The sequence below is a fragment of the Pseudophryne corroboree genome, chromosome 6 (assembly GCF_028390025.1).
Source record: "Pseudophryne corroboree isolate aPseCor3 chromosome 6, aPseCor3.hap2, whole genome shotgun sequence".
Lineage (NCBI taxonomy): Eukaryota > Metazoa > Chordata > Amphibia > Anura > Myobatrachidae > Pseudophryne > Pseudophryne corroboree.
The window spans coordinates 752,708,827-752,727,124 of NC_086449.1; the positions used below are offsets into that span (position 1 = coordinate 752,708,827).

Genomic DNA, 18,298 nt, shown 5'->3' on the forward strand with positions numbered 1-18,298 from the left:
ACCCCGGCCAGTTTTATTGAAACAGAAAATAAGACAAACCGCAAAATAAAAATACCTTGCCTGTCCGGCACTAACTAAACATAAGATGTTCCTAACTGTCACTAAACAAAACACAGAGTTCTTCAGTACATACTGTATAGCTTACTTGCATCAGAAAGCGTGTCTCTCACACACAGATCCTGCAGCCTTCCCAGGCAGTCTGCCCATACTAATCAGGTTAGAAGCACTATATCACTCTTACACAGCTGAAACCCTGATTAGCCCTCTGTGAGGCCAAAGACCCGAACTGGGCCCAATGTCTAGAACTCGCCTTATCTCTCTCTCAGAGCCTTTTCCCAGCTTTTACAGCAAACTGAAAAGGTTCAGACAAAACAAAAAGCATTTTTCCTAGAAGTTAACATTTTCTAAAACATGTAAGACAAGAACCTGGGACAAATATACCTGCCCTCAAACACTATCCCAATGTTCTTGTCACATATCCCCCTCCCCTGTTTCGACCTAGGGGCCGGAACACTTGTAGCCCCCAAACAGAAGATGCGAGACAATGCATCTGCGTTGGCCAATTGTGTTCCCGGTCTATGTTCGACAGTAAACTTAAAGTCCTGCAACGCTAGAAACCATCTAGTTACACGAGCATTCTTGCCTCTATTTACATACATCCATTTTAAAGGGGCATGGTCTGTCACTAGTCTGAATTGTCTACCCAAGAGGTAATATCTCAAGGTATCTAGTGCCCACTTAATGGCCAAAGCCTCCTTTTCCACAATGGCATACCTTTTTTCATGCTCATTGAGTTTCCTACTCAAATAAATGATAGGGTGTTCGTCCCCATCTCTGGTTTGGGACAGCACAGCACCTATCCCTACCTCTGAGGCATCTGTCTGTACCACAAATTCTTTTGAAAAATCTGGTGTTATCAACACCGGTTGTGAACACAAAGCCACTTTTAACGCTTGGAACGCCTTTTCTGCATCAGGGTTCCATTTCACCACATTTGACTGCTTCCCTTTGGTAAGGTCTGACAACGGCACCGCTGTGGTCGCAAAATTAGGAATAAACCGTCTATAGTACCCAGTAATTCCCAAAAAAGCCCTTACCTGTTTTTTATTCACTGGACGAGGCCAGTTTTGAATAGCATCAACTTTATTCAATTGGGGCCTAATCAGACCTCTGCCTATGGTGAAGCCCAAGTATTTGACCTCCTCCATTGCGAGGCAGCACTTCTTTGGGTTAGCAGTTAACCCTGCCTCTCTGATTGAGTCCAGTACTGCTTGTACTTTAACCAAATGGGACCCCCAGTCTGTACTGTGAATTACCACATCATCCAAATAGGCAGCTGCATATTTTCTATGGGGCCTCAAAATTTTATCCATCGCCCGTTGAAAGGTTGCTGGAGCCCCATGCAACCCAAAGGGTAACATCTTATACTGGTACAGCCCCTCCGGAACCGAAAAGGCTGTTTTTTCTTTGGCGCTATCAGATAAAGGTATTTGCCAGTAACCTTTGGTCAGGTCCAATGTGGTGAGAAACCTGGCTGTTCCCAGCCTTTCTACAAGCTCATCCACACGGGGCATGGGGTATGCGTCAAACTTGGACACCTCATTTAACTTACGAAAGTCATTACAGAAGCGTATGCTACCGTCGGGCTTCGGGATGAGCACTATGGGACTGGACCACTCACTGTTAGACTCCTCTATGACTCCAAGTTCTAACATGGTTTTAACTTCCTTAGAAATAGCTTCTTGCTGAGCTTCAGGAATCCTATATGGCTTTAAATGAACCCTGACCCCTGGTTCTGTGACAATGTCATGTTTTATTATGGTCGTTCGGCCAGGCAGCTCTGAAAATACCTCCCTATTTTGGATGAGAAATTCTTTAACCTGATTGTTCTGATCAGCTGATAATGTCTCTGACACCTTCACTGCGGGAAGCAACCGGGGTGAAGACACCGAAGGGCAAGGCTCCGCTGACAGAGACAACCTATCTTTCCAGGGTTTGATTAAGTTAACATGGTAGATCTGTTCGGGTTTTCTCTTTCCCGGCTGGTATACTTTGTAATTAACCTCATTCACTTTTTCCCTAATCTCAAATGGACCCTGCCATTTAGCTAGGAATTTGCTTTCCACAGTGGGTACCAAAACAAGAACTCTATCTCCAGGAGCAAATTCCCGTATCTTGGCACTCCGGTTATAGACCCTCTGTTGAGCACTTTGGGCCTGTTCCATGTGCTCTCTGACAACAGGTACCACGGCTGCAATCCTATCCTGCATTTGTGTTACATGCTCAATAACGCTTCTATAAGGAGTGGGCTGTCCTTCCCACGTCTCTTTGGCAATATCCAACAGCCCTCTGGGGTGTCTACCATACAACAAATCAAATGGAGAAAACCCCGTAGAGGACTGAGGGACTTCTCTGATGGCCATTAACAAGTAGGGCAACAAACAATCCCAGTTTTTCCCATCTCTCTCAACAACCTTTTTTAACATACTTTTTAATGTTTTATTAAACCTTTCCACCAACCCGTCAGTTTGGGGATGGTAGATGGACGTCCTGAGGTGAGTGACCTTAAATAACTTGCACAATTCTTTCATGATCCTTGACATAAATGGAGTACCTTGGTCAGTCAAAATTTCTTTTGGTATTCCCACTCTACTAAATACCTGCACCAGCTCCCTAGCTATCGCCTTGGTTGTGATAGTGCGTAAAGGGACAGCCTCAGGATATCGAGTGGCATAGTCCATAATTACCAGGATATACTGATGGCCCCGAGCAGACTTTAACAAGGGCCCCACGAGATCCATGGCTATTCTGTCAAACGGGACCTCTATAATAGGCATGGGAACTAGTGGGCTCCTGAAATGGGGTCTAGGGGCATGATACTGGCATTCAGGACAGGAAGAACAATATTCAGACACTTCTTTATAAACCCCTGGCCAAAAGAACCTTTGTAAAACTCTTTCAGTGGTTTTTTCTGCCCCTAAATGTCCTGCGGTAACGTGACTATGAGCTAAATCTAGTACCGTTCTCCGATAAGGCTGGGGAACTACCAGCTGTTCCACCACATCCTCACCCCTTTTGACAATATGGTACAAGAGCTCATTACAGATGGCCATGTGGGGATACGTAACCCTGTCACCTGGTACCACAGGTTCCCCATTAACAATCTTAACATTCTCTCTAGCCTTTATTAAGGTAGGATCCTTTAACTGTTCAGACGCAAACAGATCCTTCTTTACCTCCAGGTCAGGCACGCTTTCAGTTCTAACTACTATGTCTCTGTTCCCGGCAAGAGGGTCCTCACTGGACTCCCCATCTGTCACTTCCCCAGCCAAACTAGCAAAAGGCAAAGGGACAGAAAGTTCCGAAGACCCACGTACATCCATAAAATCACCGGTATTATCAACTGGTTTTTTACTTCTCACATCTGTTGACAACCGTGATTCCCACAGTTTCCAAAAATGAGGAAAATCCCTCCCTATTATGGCCTCATGCACCAAGGTAGGGACCAGTCCCACTTTAACCCTTGCTGACCCACAACAAGTTTCTATATTCACCTCAGCAGTGGCATAATATTGGGTATCCCCGTGTATGCAAGTTACCCCAATAGGTATTTGCTGGACCTTTAAGGGGTTCACTAACCCAGCTTTCACGAGGGTAACTAAACTTCCTGAATCTAGCAAGGCCTCTACCCGGTTACCTTCTAAGAACACATCACACATTTGTTTTTCCAGCTCAGGTGAAGGTACCACAGTACAGACTAACCTAGCAAAGAAAGACATTCTGCGACATTCAAAGGCAGCATCACATTGCATGGGTTCTTGCGTGACTGGGCAATTGGCAATAACATGACCTGGCATACCACACCTAAAACATTTAACCACACGATTATCAACCCATTTGGGCAGCATAGACCGTTCTAGCCCCATTGGCCTGTTTCCAGGGCCAGTGTTTACAGTCTCTCCAGCCTTGCGTTCTCTTAACCGCCCAGCAACGTTTTCCCACGGAACAGTCTTACCAGTCTTTACTGAAGGGCGCTGTCGAGGACCTATGGGTTGCTGGGTGGTCATCAGTAGTTCCTCTGCTGCCAAATACCTCTCTACCATGTCCACTAATTGGTCAGCAGTACCCGGGTTTCCATGGCTCACCCACTTGCGCAGGACCATGGGCAAAGATCTCAAGTAGCGGTCCATGACGACTCTTTCCACCATCTGGGGACCAGTTAATGTCTCTGGCTGCAGCCATTTTTTTGTTAGCTGAATAAGGTCGTGCATCTGGGAGCGCGGAGGCTTCTCCATGGCGTACAGCCAACGGTGCACCCGTTGTGCTCGTACTGACAGCGTGACTCCCAGGCGTGTCAGGATCTCAGTCTTTAGTTTATCAGAGTCCCGAGCCTCAGCAGGGCTTAAATCAAAGTAAGCTTTTTGGGGCTCAACTGACAGGAAAGGTGCCAGCAGACTGGCCCACTGTGCTTTCGGCCAGTTCTCACGCTCGGCAGTCCTTTCAAACGTGGACAGATAGGCCTCCGCATCATCAGCCTCTGTCATTTTCTGCAGGAAGTGACTGGCCCGTATAGAACTAGAGCTGGTTGGAGCACTGACGGCCACATCTCCAACCCGAGCTGCAAGTCTCTGCACCACTTCTGTTAAGGCCTCTCTATCCTGACGCTGTTGCCTGTAAAGTTCATCAACAACTGCCTGCTGTTGTCTCTTATTTTCCTCCATTGCCACCTGCTGTAGTCTCCAATTTTCCTCCATTGCCACCTGCTGCTGTCGGTTGGCCTCCTGCTGAGCCGCTGTAGCTTGCAGCAAGGCTTTAAGCAGATCCTCCATGTCAACAGATTTTTCAGGCGGCTTTGCAGCTGCTTTCACCCAGGACATATATCAAACCCTCAGGGGTGAGTCTCAGTAACTTCACACTGGGCTGTATCTGCATAAACCACCGTTTTCTGCAGGCCTCACAAAGCTGCTGCTTTCACTTATGCGCAGAACGGCCTGCTCGCATTCTCCACCAAGTTGTAACACTGTAGGGGTGCAAGGTGCCTTTTCCTGGGGAATATGGCAGCCCGCAGCAGCTGAGGAACAACACAAGTCCAGTTTCTGGTACAACTGACCCCGGCCAGTTTTATTGAAACAGAAAATAAAACAAACCCCAAAATAAAAATACCTTGCCTGTCCGGCACTAACTAAACATAAGATGTTCCTAACTGTCACTTAACAAAACACAGAGTTCTTCAGTACATACTGTATAGCTTACTTGCATCAGAAAGCGTGTCTCTCACACACAGATCCTGCAGCCTTCCCAGGCAGTCTGCCCATACTAATCAGGTTAGAAGCACTATATCACTCTTACACAGCTGAAACCCTGATTAGCCCTCTGTGAGGCCAAAGACCCGAACTGGGCCCAATGTCTAGAACTCGCCTTATCTCTCTCTCAGAGCCTTTTCCCAGCTTTTACAGCAAACTGAAAAGGTTCAGACAAAACAAAAAGCATTTTTCCTAGAAGTTAACATTTTCTAAAACATGTAAGACAAGAACCTGGGACAAATATACCTGCCCTCAAACACTATCCCAGTGTTCTTGTCACACCCCCTAGGAGTTGAGCTTGTATGCTCTCTGGGTCTGTGTGGGTTTCCCACTGTGTGTCATCCCACACTCCAAAAACATGCCTATGGGTTAACTGGCTTCAGACAAAAAATAAATAAAAAATATATGAACCCTAGTGTGTATATGTGTCCATGTGATAGGGGATATAGGGGCAGATGTATTAAGCCTGGAGAAGTGATAAACCAGTGATAAGTGGAAGGTGATAACGCATCAGCCAATCAGCTCCTAACTGTCAATTTACATCTTGGAGCTGACTGGCTGGTGCGTTATCACCTTGCACTTATCACTGGTTTATCACTTCTCCAGGCTTAATACATCTGCCCCATAGACTGTAAGCTCCACTGGGGTAGGGGCTGATGTGAATGACGCTGCGTAATGTGTGCGCTATATAAAACTCTGTTAATAAATAAAAATCTGTGTAACTGTTCCCCGTCTAAAAGCACCCAGCCTGTGGTCTCCTGCATTTCACACAACGGTCAGTAACTTATACATGGGTACATTATACCATATGTAAACACTGCTACGGTACTGGAAATACCCTTAATATCATGAGCCATTTTTTCAGTACCTTTGGCAGCCTGCGTTAGTTACGTTGCTATTACTACTGCTCACTATTGAGAGTTGGAGGCTAGCCACGGTTCTATATGACACAGAAAGCTCAAGTAAGATATTTATCCAATAATAAACAAACACTTTTACTGTTCTTTCCGACAATACCGCGCCTCAGTAGGAGGAGGGCACGAATGTTTATTTTAATGAGATTTGGCAACTTTTTAATACCGTATCTGTATTCAGATGCTTTCCGTTTTGTCCTCGCACAGAAAATGTTCTTGATCTCATTCACTGAAATTGGAACGTAAGCATCTGTTACTGTACTAAAATTACATTGTGCAATGGAGCAAGATGCAGCGGCGTATGCCACTTAACACACAGCTCTGAGCTACCCAGCCGTGAAACAAGTGATTGACATTAAAAACAGCTTGGCTTATACACGCCAGCCTGGCAGTGGCACACGGGTGTAAGTGCTAGATCCATTTTTAAACAGGTAAAATAAGACTTAGGTGGTGACTATGAGAAATGTTACCTGCCGGCCCAGCTTGTATAGAAATATAATTCACAATCGGATCCAGCCTATAACACTTTGTTTTTTATTTAATGAGTCAGCCGTTAGCTTGCACAAAGCTCAGGAACTACGTAGGTAAAAGTCACCTACATATAATGCAGCTGCACTTTTATTATTTATAAAAAACGTCACTTTAAGCCAGGGATGGGGAACCTTTGGCCCTCCAGCTGTTGTAGAACTACACATACCAGCATGCTCTGCTACAATTTTGCTACTCAGCCATGCTAAAAATGCTGCAAAGCATGCTGGGATGTGTTCAACAACAGCTGGAGGGCAAAGGTTACCCATCCCTGCATTAAGCCATTTGGAATTAGCATATTTGTTGTAGCACTGGTACTGGAAGATAATGAAAGTGATCAATCAAGGTGATCTATTAAAAAGTAGATCCAAGGCTAGCAATCTATTTGAGAGGTACTGTGTGAGAACAGGAACTGGTCTATACTTGGTTTGCTGATTCAGTCATAATATTTCTTTGCTCAATGCAGGTTCCACAATGGTATTATAAAGTACATCTGACGTCACAGATTTGCCTAAATAGAAGTCAGTTAATTGCAGATTTATGTAAATATAATAATAATTTGGCACTTCCATGATCACCATACAACTAGGAGCAACAAACTAATAGCCCTTTCACACCGCCAAGGCAGTGACACACCCGGGACCTTGTACACTGGTGTGACCCGGCTTTGGCCCCTTTCAGATTCCGCACCTGCTTATGGCTTATTCCCGGGTCAGCGGTCACGCTCCCCAGTCTGACGCTCAGAGATGAGATCTTTGCTAAAGCGTGAACGGGTCCCGGGTCGTATCGATGTTCAACCCGGGTTATTTCTCCTTGCCCCTTTCATACTGCCACAAAAACCCAGGTTGCGGCACGTTCATGTGCAATAACCTGGGTTGTTTTTGGCAGAGTGAAAGGGATATAATAGGATCCTGACCTAAGGTTCTCTCTTTTTAACAGATATCTATTTCCGCATGTCAGAGAATGTGCAGTGTGGGGAATTGTCCTGAGAGCGCACCTCAGGATATAATACAGGAGCTGTTATACACACACACAATGTACATATTACTGTGTGTGTAGGCTGAACACAGCCACAATTATAGAAATTAATCCAATCAAATCAATAGCATCATCACTTGGTATGTTGTGAATGTGGTCGGAAAAGAGGACCACTAGTGGCCGAGGTTTGCGTCATCTTATGGACACAAGGACAACGATAGGTCTGCGTGTAGCCAAACTTAGTTTCTGCAGAAAGGTGCTGGTGTCAAAGGGGGACCGCAGCAATTCTATTAGCCAACCCCCTCTCCCTCCTAAAAACCCAGGGGACGCAGTTTGCCTGCCCAGCTGGTTCTCATTGGGAGCCTAAACACCTGGATATTGCGGCCTCCCGGCACTCTGGCAGCTCAGCAATACTGTAAGTCATCCATCTACATTTTACCTCTCTACACTGCCCATATATTATAAAATCCAGATAGGACCTGATTCAGAGTTGTACGATATTGCACAGCCGCAGGGAAGTGGCTGTGTAATACCATAAAGCTAATATGCAAAAGCAGCAGGAGGGGTCTGGTGTAAATAGACACCTCCTGAATGATTCCGTGATCTGCTGGTGCGTCTCAAGACGCACCATCAGATCACTCTCGTGACCACTGGTCACCTGAGTAACCTTCAGGTTACTCAGATTTCCATCCCAGGTCCGCAGCGGAGGTTAGTAAATTTGCATCGCTAGTCGCAGACATTGACCCCGGCATTCCCATTTTGAGGACGGACCTGGTTGCCGCCCCTTCCCAGCCTCCAAACGCCCTTAGCCTGTCAATTGGACTGGGGCTTAGGAGGCACTGCATGCAAGGACGTAGGACCCGTTCTGCACACACGCAGTGTCCCCACCGTCACCTTGTATGCTAACCATCAGTTTAGCATACAAGTCTGAATTAGGCCCAAATATCAGTAATGTCCATACCAGAAAAATGTACTTCCTTCCAGCACATAAAATGACAATATGGCAAACTAAAGGGGGGTACACACGGGGCGATTCGTGCTCAGTGCGATGCGTGCTAGCTCGATCCTAACTAGACTGCAAAGCTCAATGAGAGCCTTGCGATCTAGCCAGATCTCTGAGCCGGTGATAGCGCGCTCTCTCTATGGGGGTATACTCACGGAGTGATCAGTGCTTAATAATAATAGGCAAATATCACTCCGTAAGCGGATTTCTATTATTAACTGTTACACTTACCCTTTGCTGCCTGCATTCTGCCCCAGTGGAATCAAGGACGAGGGATTTAAAGCTTCAGCCTCCCCATGCACACAGCCCTGGACATTGGCTGCATGGAAGCGGTTCAGGACTGTAACAGAAAGAGAACAACTATCAGTGCGATCATTACACTCAGATGGAGGAAACTGTATCTCTGATGTAACTTAAGACCCCCCCCCCCCATACATCTGCCTGCAGTTTCCCAGATATGACCGGAACTGCCAATCATCAATTATTGCCAACCTGTTGGGGAATAATCTGGGAAATTCTTCATGTTAAAAATCCCTGATCTGCCAATCCTGGACACTTTCAGTTGGGAACCAAAAAAATAAAAAATAAAATAAAAAATAATGATAATAATAATGAAATAAAAAAAAAAAATATCTGTATTTTCAAACTAGTTAAATACTCCCGATTCCCCAACCCAGGAATCGGGGGATCGAGAAATTGTGATAATCCGTTGTTGGTGTATGGGGGCCTTTACTGGCTTGAATGAACAAATGAACCTGAGGAAGTGGCCAGGCACCGTGAAACGCATTGCCGTTTTAAGTCAGAATTTCATTTTTCTTTTATGCGTTCTTTTTCGGCCTGATTTTTTACTTGTGACACTGAGCTTTTTAAATTATTTAGAAATTGTGTATTTTAATATATTCTTCTAGCCATTGTTATCTACAATAGTGAAAACTGTTTTGATATTTTTACATTTCGTTTAGCTATGACAATCGTGAGTTGTATTAAGATGCCATTAACCTATTTAATAAAATCATTGATTATTGATTAGCAATTTTTGTTGGGTCATTCCTTATTTGCCAACTGCAGCCCCAATTTCATGTTTGGGTAAGAGGGTGTTTCACCACTTATGTCTTAAGTACTGACACTCCCTTTACCAGTCCTATATCGCTTGTCTGCCATTTCTGGAAAGTAAGGGACTAGTGTTACATAGCAGCGTCATATTAAAGATCTGCTCTATAAAGTGCCCTTCTCAATGCCAGAGATACTCTCCTGTTTTCAACATAGCATATTTCCTAACTGGTGCATAGGATATGCCATTCTGCTTAACTATTCATGATTCCTTAATATAATAGATACCCTACATGCACAAAATTATAAAAATAAGATTTTACTTACCGATAAATCTATTTCTCGTAGTCCGTAGTGGATGCTGGGGACTCCGTCAGGACCATGGGGATTAGCGGCTCCGCAGGAGACAGGGCACAAAAATAAAGCTTTAGGATCAGGTGGTGTGCACTGGCTCCTCCCCCTATGACCCTCCTCCAAGCCTCAGTTAGGATACTGTGCCCGGACGAGCGTACACAATAAGGAAGGATATTGAATCCCGGGTAAGACTCATACCAGCCACACCAATCACACCGTACAACTTGTGATCTGAACCCAGTTAACAGTATGACAACGTAGGAGCCTCTGAACAGACGGCTCACAACAAGAACAACCCGATTTTTTTTTGTAACAATAACTATGTACAAGTATTGCAGACAATCCGCACTTGGGATGGGCGCCCAGCATCCACTACGGACTACGAGAAATAGATTTATCGGTAAGTAAAATCTTATTTTCTCTAACGTCCTAGTGGATGCTGGGGACTCCGTCAGGACCATGGGGATTATACCAAAGCTCCCAAACGGGCGGGAGAGTGCGGATGACTCTGCAGCACCGAATGAGAGAACTCCAGGTCCTCTTTAGCCAGGGTATCAAATTTGTAGAATTTTACAAACGTGTTCTCCCCCGACCACGTAGCTGCTCGGCAGAGTTGTAATGCCGAGACCCCTCGGGCAGCCGCCCAGGATGAGCCCACCTTCCTTGTGGAATGGGCCTTGACAGATTTAGGCTGTGGCAGGCCTGCCACAGAATGGGCAAGTTGAATTGTGCTACAAATCCAACGAGCAATCGTCTGCTTAGAAGCAGGAGCACCCAGCTTGTTGGGTGCATACAGTATAAACAGCGAGTCAGATTTTCTGACTCCAGCCGTCCTTGAAATATATATTTTCAATGCCCTGACAACGTCCAGCAACTTGGAATCCTCCAAATCGCTAGTAGCCGCAGGCACTACAATAGGCTGGTTCAGGTGAAACGCTGACACCACCTTAGGCAGAAAATGAGGACGCGTCCGCAGTTCTGCCCTGTCCGAATGGAAAATCAGATATGGGCTTTTATACGATAAAGCCGCCAATTCTGACACTCTCCTGGCTGAAGCCAGGGCCAGTAGCATGGTTACCTTCCATGTAAGATATTTCAAATCCGCCGATTTGAGTGGCTCAAACCAATGGGATTTGAGAAAATCCAAAACTACATTAAGGTCCCACGGAGCCACTGGGGGCACAACCAGGGGCTGTATATGTAGTACTCCTTTTACAAAAGTCTGGACTTCAGGAACTGAAGCCAATTCTTTTTGGAAGAAAATCGACAGGGCCGAAATTTGAACCTTAATGGACCCCAACTTGAGGCCCATAGACAATCCTGTTTGCAGGAAATGTAGGAATCGACCCAATTGAAATTCCTCCGTGGGGGCCTTCCTGGCCTCACACCACGCAACATATTTTCTCCAAATACGGTGATAATGTTGTGCAGTCACCTCCTTCCTGGCTTTTACCAGTGTAGGAATGACCTCTTCCGGAATGCCTTTTTCCCTTAGAATTTGGCGTTCAACCGCCATGCCGTCAAACGCAGCCGCAGTAAGTCTTGGAATAGACACGGTCCCTGCTGAAGCAGGTCCCGTCTTAGAGGTAGAGGCCACGGATCTTCCGTGAGCATCTCCTGAAGTTCCGGGTACCAAGTTCTTCTTGGCCAATCCGGAGCCACGAGTATCGTTCTTACTCCCCTTTGCCGTATGATTCTCAGTACTTTTGGTATGAGAGGCAGAGGAGGAAACACATACACTGACTGGAACACCCACGGCGTTACCAGAGCGTCCACAGCTATTGCCTGAGGGTCTCTTGACCTGGCGCAATACCTGTCCAGTTTTTTGTTGAGGCGAGACGCCATCATGTCCACCTTTGGTTTTTCCCAACGGTTCACAATCATGTGGAAGACTTCTGGATGAAGTCCCCACTCTCCCGGGTGTAGATCGTGTCTGCTGAGGAAGTCTGCTTCCCAGTTGTCCACTCCCGGAATGAACACTGCTGACAGTGCTATCACATGATCTTCCGCCCAGCGAAGAATCCTTGCAGCTTCTGCCATTGCTCTCCTGCTTCTTGTGCCGCCCTGTCTGTTTACGTGGGCGACTGCCGTGATGTTGTCCGACTGGATCAACACCGGCTGACCCTGAAGCAGGGGTTTTGCCAGGCTTAGAGCATTGTAAATCGCTCTTAGCTCCAGTATATTTATGTGAAGAGATATCTCCAGGTTTGACCATACTCCCTGGAAGTTTCTTCCCTGTGTGACCGCTCCCCAGCCTCTCAGACTGGCATCCGTGGTCACCAGGACCCAGTCCTGTATGCCGAATCTGCAGCCCTCTAACAGATGAGCACTCTGCAACCACCACAGAAGAGACACCCTTGTCCGTGGCGATAAGGTTATCCGCTGATGCATCTGCAGATGCGATCCGGACCATTTGTCCAGCAGATCCCACTGAAAAGTTCGTGCGTGGAATCTGCCGAATGGAATCGCTTCGTAAGAAGCCACCATCTTTCCCAGGACTCTTGTGCATTGATGCACAGACACTTTTCCTGGTTTTAGGAGGTTCCTGACAAGTTCGGATAACTCCTTGGCTTTCTCCTCCGGAAGAAACACCTTTTTCTGAACCGTGTCCAGAATCATTCCCAGGAACAGCAGACGTGTTGTCGGGGTCAACTGAGATTTTGGAAAATTCAGCATCCACCCGTGTTGTTGCAGCACTACTTGGGTTAGTGCTACTCCGTCCTCCAGCTGTTCTCTGGACCTTGCCCTTATCAGGAGATCGTCCAAGTAAGGGATAATTAATACGCCTCTTCTTCGCAGAAGAATCATCATCATTTCGGCCATTACCTTGGTAAAGACCCGAGGTGCCGTGGACAATCCAAACGGCAGCGTCTGAAACTGATAATGACAGTTTTGCACCACGAACCTGAGGTACCCTTGATGTGAAGGGCAAATTGGGACATGCAGATAAGCATCTTTTATGTCCAGGGACACCATAAAGTCCCCTTCTTCCAGATTCGCTATCACTGCTCTGAGTGACTCCATCTTGAACTTGAATTTTTGTATGTACAGGTTCAAAGATTTCAGATTTAGAATAGGTCTTACCGAGCCGTCCGGCTTCGGTACCACAAATAGTGTGGAGTAATACCCCTTTTCCTGTTGTAGGAGGGGTACCTTGACTATCACCTGCTGAGAAAACAGCTTGTGAATGGCTTCCAATACCGTCGCCCTGTCTGAGGGAGACGTTGGCAAAGCAGACTTTAGGAACCGGCGAGGGGGAGACTTCTCGAATTCCAACCTGTAACCCTGAGATACTACCTGCAGGATCCAGGGGTCCACCTGTGAGCAAGCCCACTGCGCGCTGAAATTCTTGAGTCGACCCCCCACCGCTCCTGAGTCCGCTTGTAAAGCCCCAGCGTCATGCTGAGGGCTTTGCAGAACCCGGGGCGGGCTTCTGTTCCTGGGAAGGAGCTGCTTGCTGCCCTCTCTTACCCTTTCCTCTGCCTCGGGGCAGATATGACTGTCCTTTTGCCCGCTTGTTCTTATAGGACCGAAAGGACTGCGGCTGAAAAGACGGTGTCTTTTTCTGTCGGGAGGGGGTCTGAGGTAAAAAGGTGGATTTTCCGGCAGTTGCCGTGGCCACCAGATCCGATAGACCGACGCCAAATAATTCCTCCCCTTTATACGGCAATACTTCCATATGCCGTTTGGAATCCGCATCACCTGACCACTGTCGCGTCCATAAACTTCTTCTGGCAGATATGGACATCGCACTTACTCTCGATGCCAGAGTGCAAATATCCCTCTGAGCATCTCGCATATAAAGAAAAGCATCCTTTAATTGCTCTAAAGTCAATAAAATACTGTCCCTATCCAGGGTATCAATATTTTCAGTCAGGGAATCCGACCAGACCACCCCAGCACTGCACATCCAGGCTGAGGCGATGGCTGGTCGCAGTATAACACCAGTATGTGTGTATATACTTTTTAAGGTAGTTTCCAGCCTCCTATCAGCTGGATCCTTGAGGGCGGCCGTATCAGGAGACGGTAACGCCACTTGTTTTGATAAGCGTGTGAGCGCCTTATCCACCCTAGGGGGTGTTTCCCAGCGCGCCCTAACCTCTGGCGGGAAAGGGTATAATGCCAATAACTTTTTTGAAATTAGCACTTTTCTATCTGGGTTAACCCACGCTTCATCACATACATCATTCAATTCCTCTGATTCAGGAAAAACTACAGGTAGTTTTTTCACCCCCCACATAATACCCCTTTTTGTGGTACTTGCAGTATCAGAGATATGTAAAGTCTCCTTCATTGCCGTGATCATATAACGTGTGGCCCTACTGGAAAATACGTTTGTTTCTTCACCGTCGACACTAGATTCAGTGTCCGTGTCTGGGTCTGTGTCGACCGACTGAGGTAAAGGGCGTTTTACAGCCCCTGACGGTGTCTGAGACGCCTGGGCAGGTACTAACTGGTTTTCCGGCCGTCTCATGTCGTCAACTGATTTTTGTAATGTGCTGACATTATCACGTAATTCCATAAACAAAGCCATCCATTCCGGTGTCGACTCCCTGGGGGGTGACATCACCATTACCGGCAATTGCTCTGCCTCCACACCAACATCGTCCTCATACATGTCGACACACACGTACCGACACACAGGGAATGCTCTATTGAAGACAGGACCCCACTAGCCCTTTGGGGAGACAGAGGGAGAGTTTGCCAGCACACACCCAAGCGCTATAATATATATGGGAACAACCCTATATAAGTGTTGTATCCTTATAGCAGCTTAAATATAGTAATATCGCCAAAAAAGTGCCCCCCCTCTCTGTTTTACCCTGTTTCTGTAGTGCAGTGCAGGGGAGAGTCCTGGGAGCCTTCCTCACAGCGGAGCTGAGCAGGAAAATGGCGCTGTGTGCTGAGGAGAATAAGCCCCGCCCCCTATTTCGGCGGGCTCTTCTCCCGGAGTTTGTGAGATCTGGCAGGGGTTAAATACATCCATATAGCCTCAAGGGCTATATGTGATGTATTTTTAGCCATAAAAAAGGTATTATACATTGCTGCCCAGGGCGCCCCCCCCCCCAGCGCCCTGCACCCTCAGTGACCGCTGTGTGAAGTGTGCTGACAACAATGGCGCACAGCTGCAGTGCTGTGCGCTACCTCATGAAGACTGAAAAGTCTTCTGCCGCCTGTTTCTGGACCTCTTCAATCTTCGGCATCTGCAAGGGGGGTCGGCGGCGCGGCTCCGGGACCGGACTCCATGGCTGGGCCTGTGTTCGATCCCTCTGGAGCTAATGGTGTCCAGTAGCCTAAGAAGCCAATCCATCCTGCACGCAGGTGAGTTCACTTCTCTCCCCTAAGTCCCTCGATGCAGTGAGCCTGTTGCCAGCAGGACTCACTGAAAATAAAAAACCTAAAAACTTTTTCTAAGCAGCTCTTTAGGAGAGCCACCTAGATTGCACCCTGCTCGGACTGGCACAAAAACCTAACTGAGGCTTGGAGGAGGGTCATAGGGGGAGGAGCCAGTGCACACCACCTGATCCTAAAGCTTTATTTTTGTGCCCTGTCTCCTGCGGAGCCGCTAATCCCCATGGTCCTGACGGAGTCCCCAGCATCCACTAGGACGTTAGAGAAAAGTATTAATTGCATAAACTAAAGTCATCTATGTTAGTGTAATTATATAATGGGGTCTATGCACTAAGCCTTGGAGCTGGAGATAAAGTACCATCCAACTAGCTCCTAAATGTCATTTTTCAAATACAGCCTGTGACATGGCAGTTACGGGGGGTACACACGTAACGATGTTCACTTAGGGGTATATTCAATAACTGTTGGAAGCCGCAGTCTTGTCGGAAAGACGGCAGCTTCCGATAGTTTTAAGTCGGAAGGGGTTCCGACCTATTCATTACGGTCCCATTTAACTCGACTTGAGCCGCCGATCAGCGTGCATTGTCGGAAGCGGGGCCAAACCAGACAGCTTTTAGCCCCATTTCCGACAATCTCAATCAGACTTTAAAAAAAGTCGGATTGAGTTGAGGGAGCTGAGAGCAGGAGACGGGGAGAGCAGGAACCCAATGGCAGCGTCCACCCGGCTCCAGCAAGCAAGGTCCCGCTTGCTGGAGCCGGGTGGACGCCGCTGTAAGCCTCCGCTGCTCACCCCGTCTCCTCCCCACTCAGGCTTGCTGTCGCAGTGCAGCTAGCAAGGCCAAGGAAACTGCGTAGGCAACGCAGTCCTTGGCCTCACCACCCCTAGGAAACGGGGATGATTCAGCTAATTTTCCCAAACACCGCCTGCCCCCCCGTACCTCCCTCCGAACGCCTTTGCCTGGCAATAAGGCAGAGGCATCCGCATCCCTGCAAAGCAATCGCAGGACCCATTCTGCACATGTGAAGAATGGGTCCTGCGTGTGTACAGTTTCCCGACCATCTGAAAACTGCAGTAAGGATTAGTACATAGACCCCAAAGTGAGGAAATTCTGCAGCCATTTTTTTTTTCTTAGTATGAACTAAATGTATTGAAGGAACAGAATTTGGTATAATAGACATTGGTGCATTATAATATCCCAGCTGCACAACTGCAATAATGTAGTTTACAGTTGTTTACCATTTTATATTGTCTCACGTTCACAATTAAGTCATGTTGTAATATATGCTTTACCGTGACCAGCAATGCATTATTACACTGTAGTTTATTATACTGGATAAACGCTATTAGATCAGTACATGAGCTGGCTAAAGATTAATCAGAGTGTGGGTAGAGCAGTGTGCAGCCTGTGTGGCTAGCAGTATGATGCAATACAGAGACTATTCCTGCAGCAGACAAGATGTACTGAGCAGTGTATTATCACTAAACCCCAGCTGCTGACTGCCAATCAGAATAGGGGTTTTCCCAGCTCAGGGGATCGGCTATTAGCTTGTATCTGCCTGTAGTGTAGCTTTCTGGTTTCCTGCAGCGATTTATCAGTGTGCCTTCTCTAAATGACAAGAACTTCACTATTGCTAATACATCATAGGGAATTTTATATAAAATGAATAAAGGACACATTTCCATAATATTATGACGTTGCAGTAACCAGTGCATTCATAGAAATAGGATATTAAATACATTCTCTAATGTAAGGTGCATTACTAGTAGTCTTTATTACACTGTCCCCTTGCAGGTCACACGATGGACCTTAGGAGACCATAGTTTTCCATTTTCACACCAACTGTTTATTGTCTAGAACTGGAGCGGACACACAAACTCCAGTTACAGCTGCACACGACACGCAGGTGACTTTTATTTTATTACTATGGGGCAGCTGTACTAACCATTGGAGAGTGATAAATTACCAGCCAATCAGCACCTAAGGCTTAGTATATCTCCCCCTAGAGGAAGTTACTGAGGGTCTTTCTCATACACTGTGACTACTGCTGGGCATACCCTATACCAGTAATGGGGAACCTTTGGCACTCCAGCTGTTGTTGAACTATACATCCCAGCATGCCCTGCTACAGTTTTAGCATGGCCTAATAGCAAAACTGTAGCAGGGCATGCTGGGATGTGTAGTTCAACAACAGTTGGAGTGCCAAAAGTCCCCCATCACTGTTTATACCATTATCTGGCCAATTGCCCAGATAACTGTAAGGTGTATGCGAGCGACTGATCCAAAAATATTGTTCCGTCAGACATTCCACATCGTCTGTTATATCCGTCCAATGCGATACTTTGAACTGTCAAGTTGGCCCTATGCGAACGATGTATCCCCCCCTCCCCCCATTTTTTTTTAAAAGTGGCAATCATTTACATTACAAAACCAGGTTGATTTTGCAATGCAAGCGATTGCCAGTTAAAAAAAAAAAAATGGAGAATTTTTCCCAACATCTCTCGCCCTATTACTTTCCCCCCATACTGTTCCCAAATGGCCTAATGTGTTGGCTACTGCTGATGTCACATGTAGTATGCACAGGTTGGGGCTGCGTTACGAGCGCAACTAAGCTCCTTGTGGGCTCGCTGCGCGACGCACTGGGTTCGTGGCTCGTCACGGGTTCTATACCCATTATATGGGTTTCATGGACACCCACAAGCGGGAATAGTGCCTGTTCGTCGGCATTTCGTGTGCCGGCATTTCTAGCGTTTGGGATCCCAAGCGCCGGTCAGCTACCCGCATCCCGGTATGCATTACAAAATGCAGGGAATAAAT

General features: G+C 46.8%; 1 protein-coding gene across 1 annotated transcript in view; it reads right to left on the reverse strand.

The window, feature by feature from the left end:
• DELE1 (DAP3 binding cell death enhancer 1) overlaps positions 1-18,298 on the reverse strand; it is a 75,033-nt gene that overhangs the window by 45,595 nt on the left and 11,140 nt on the right. The window contains exon 2 of the mRNA XM_063928546.1: positions 8,958-9,066. Coding sequence (XP_063784616.1) covers positions 8,958-9,066 — 109 coding nt within the window. The remainder of the gene's footprint in view (positions 1-8,957; positions 9,067-18,298) is intronic.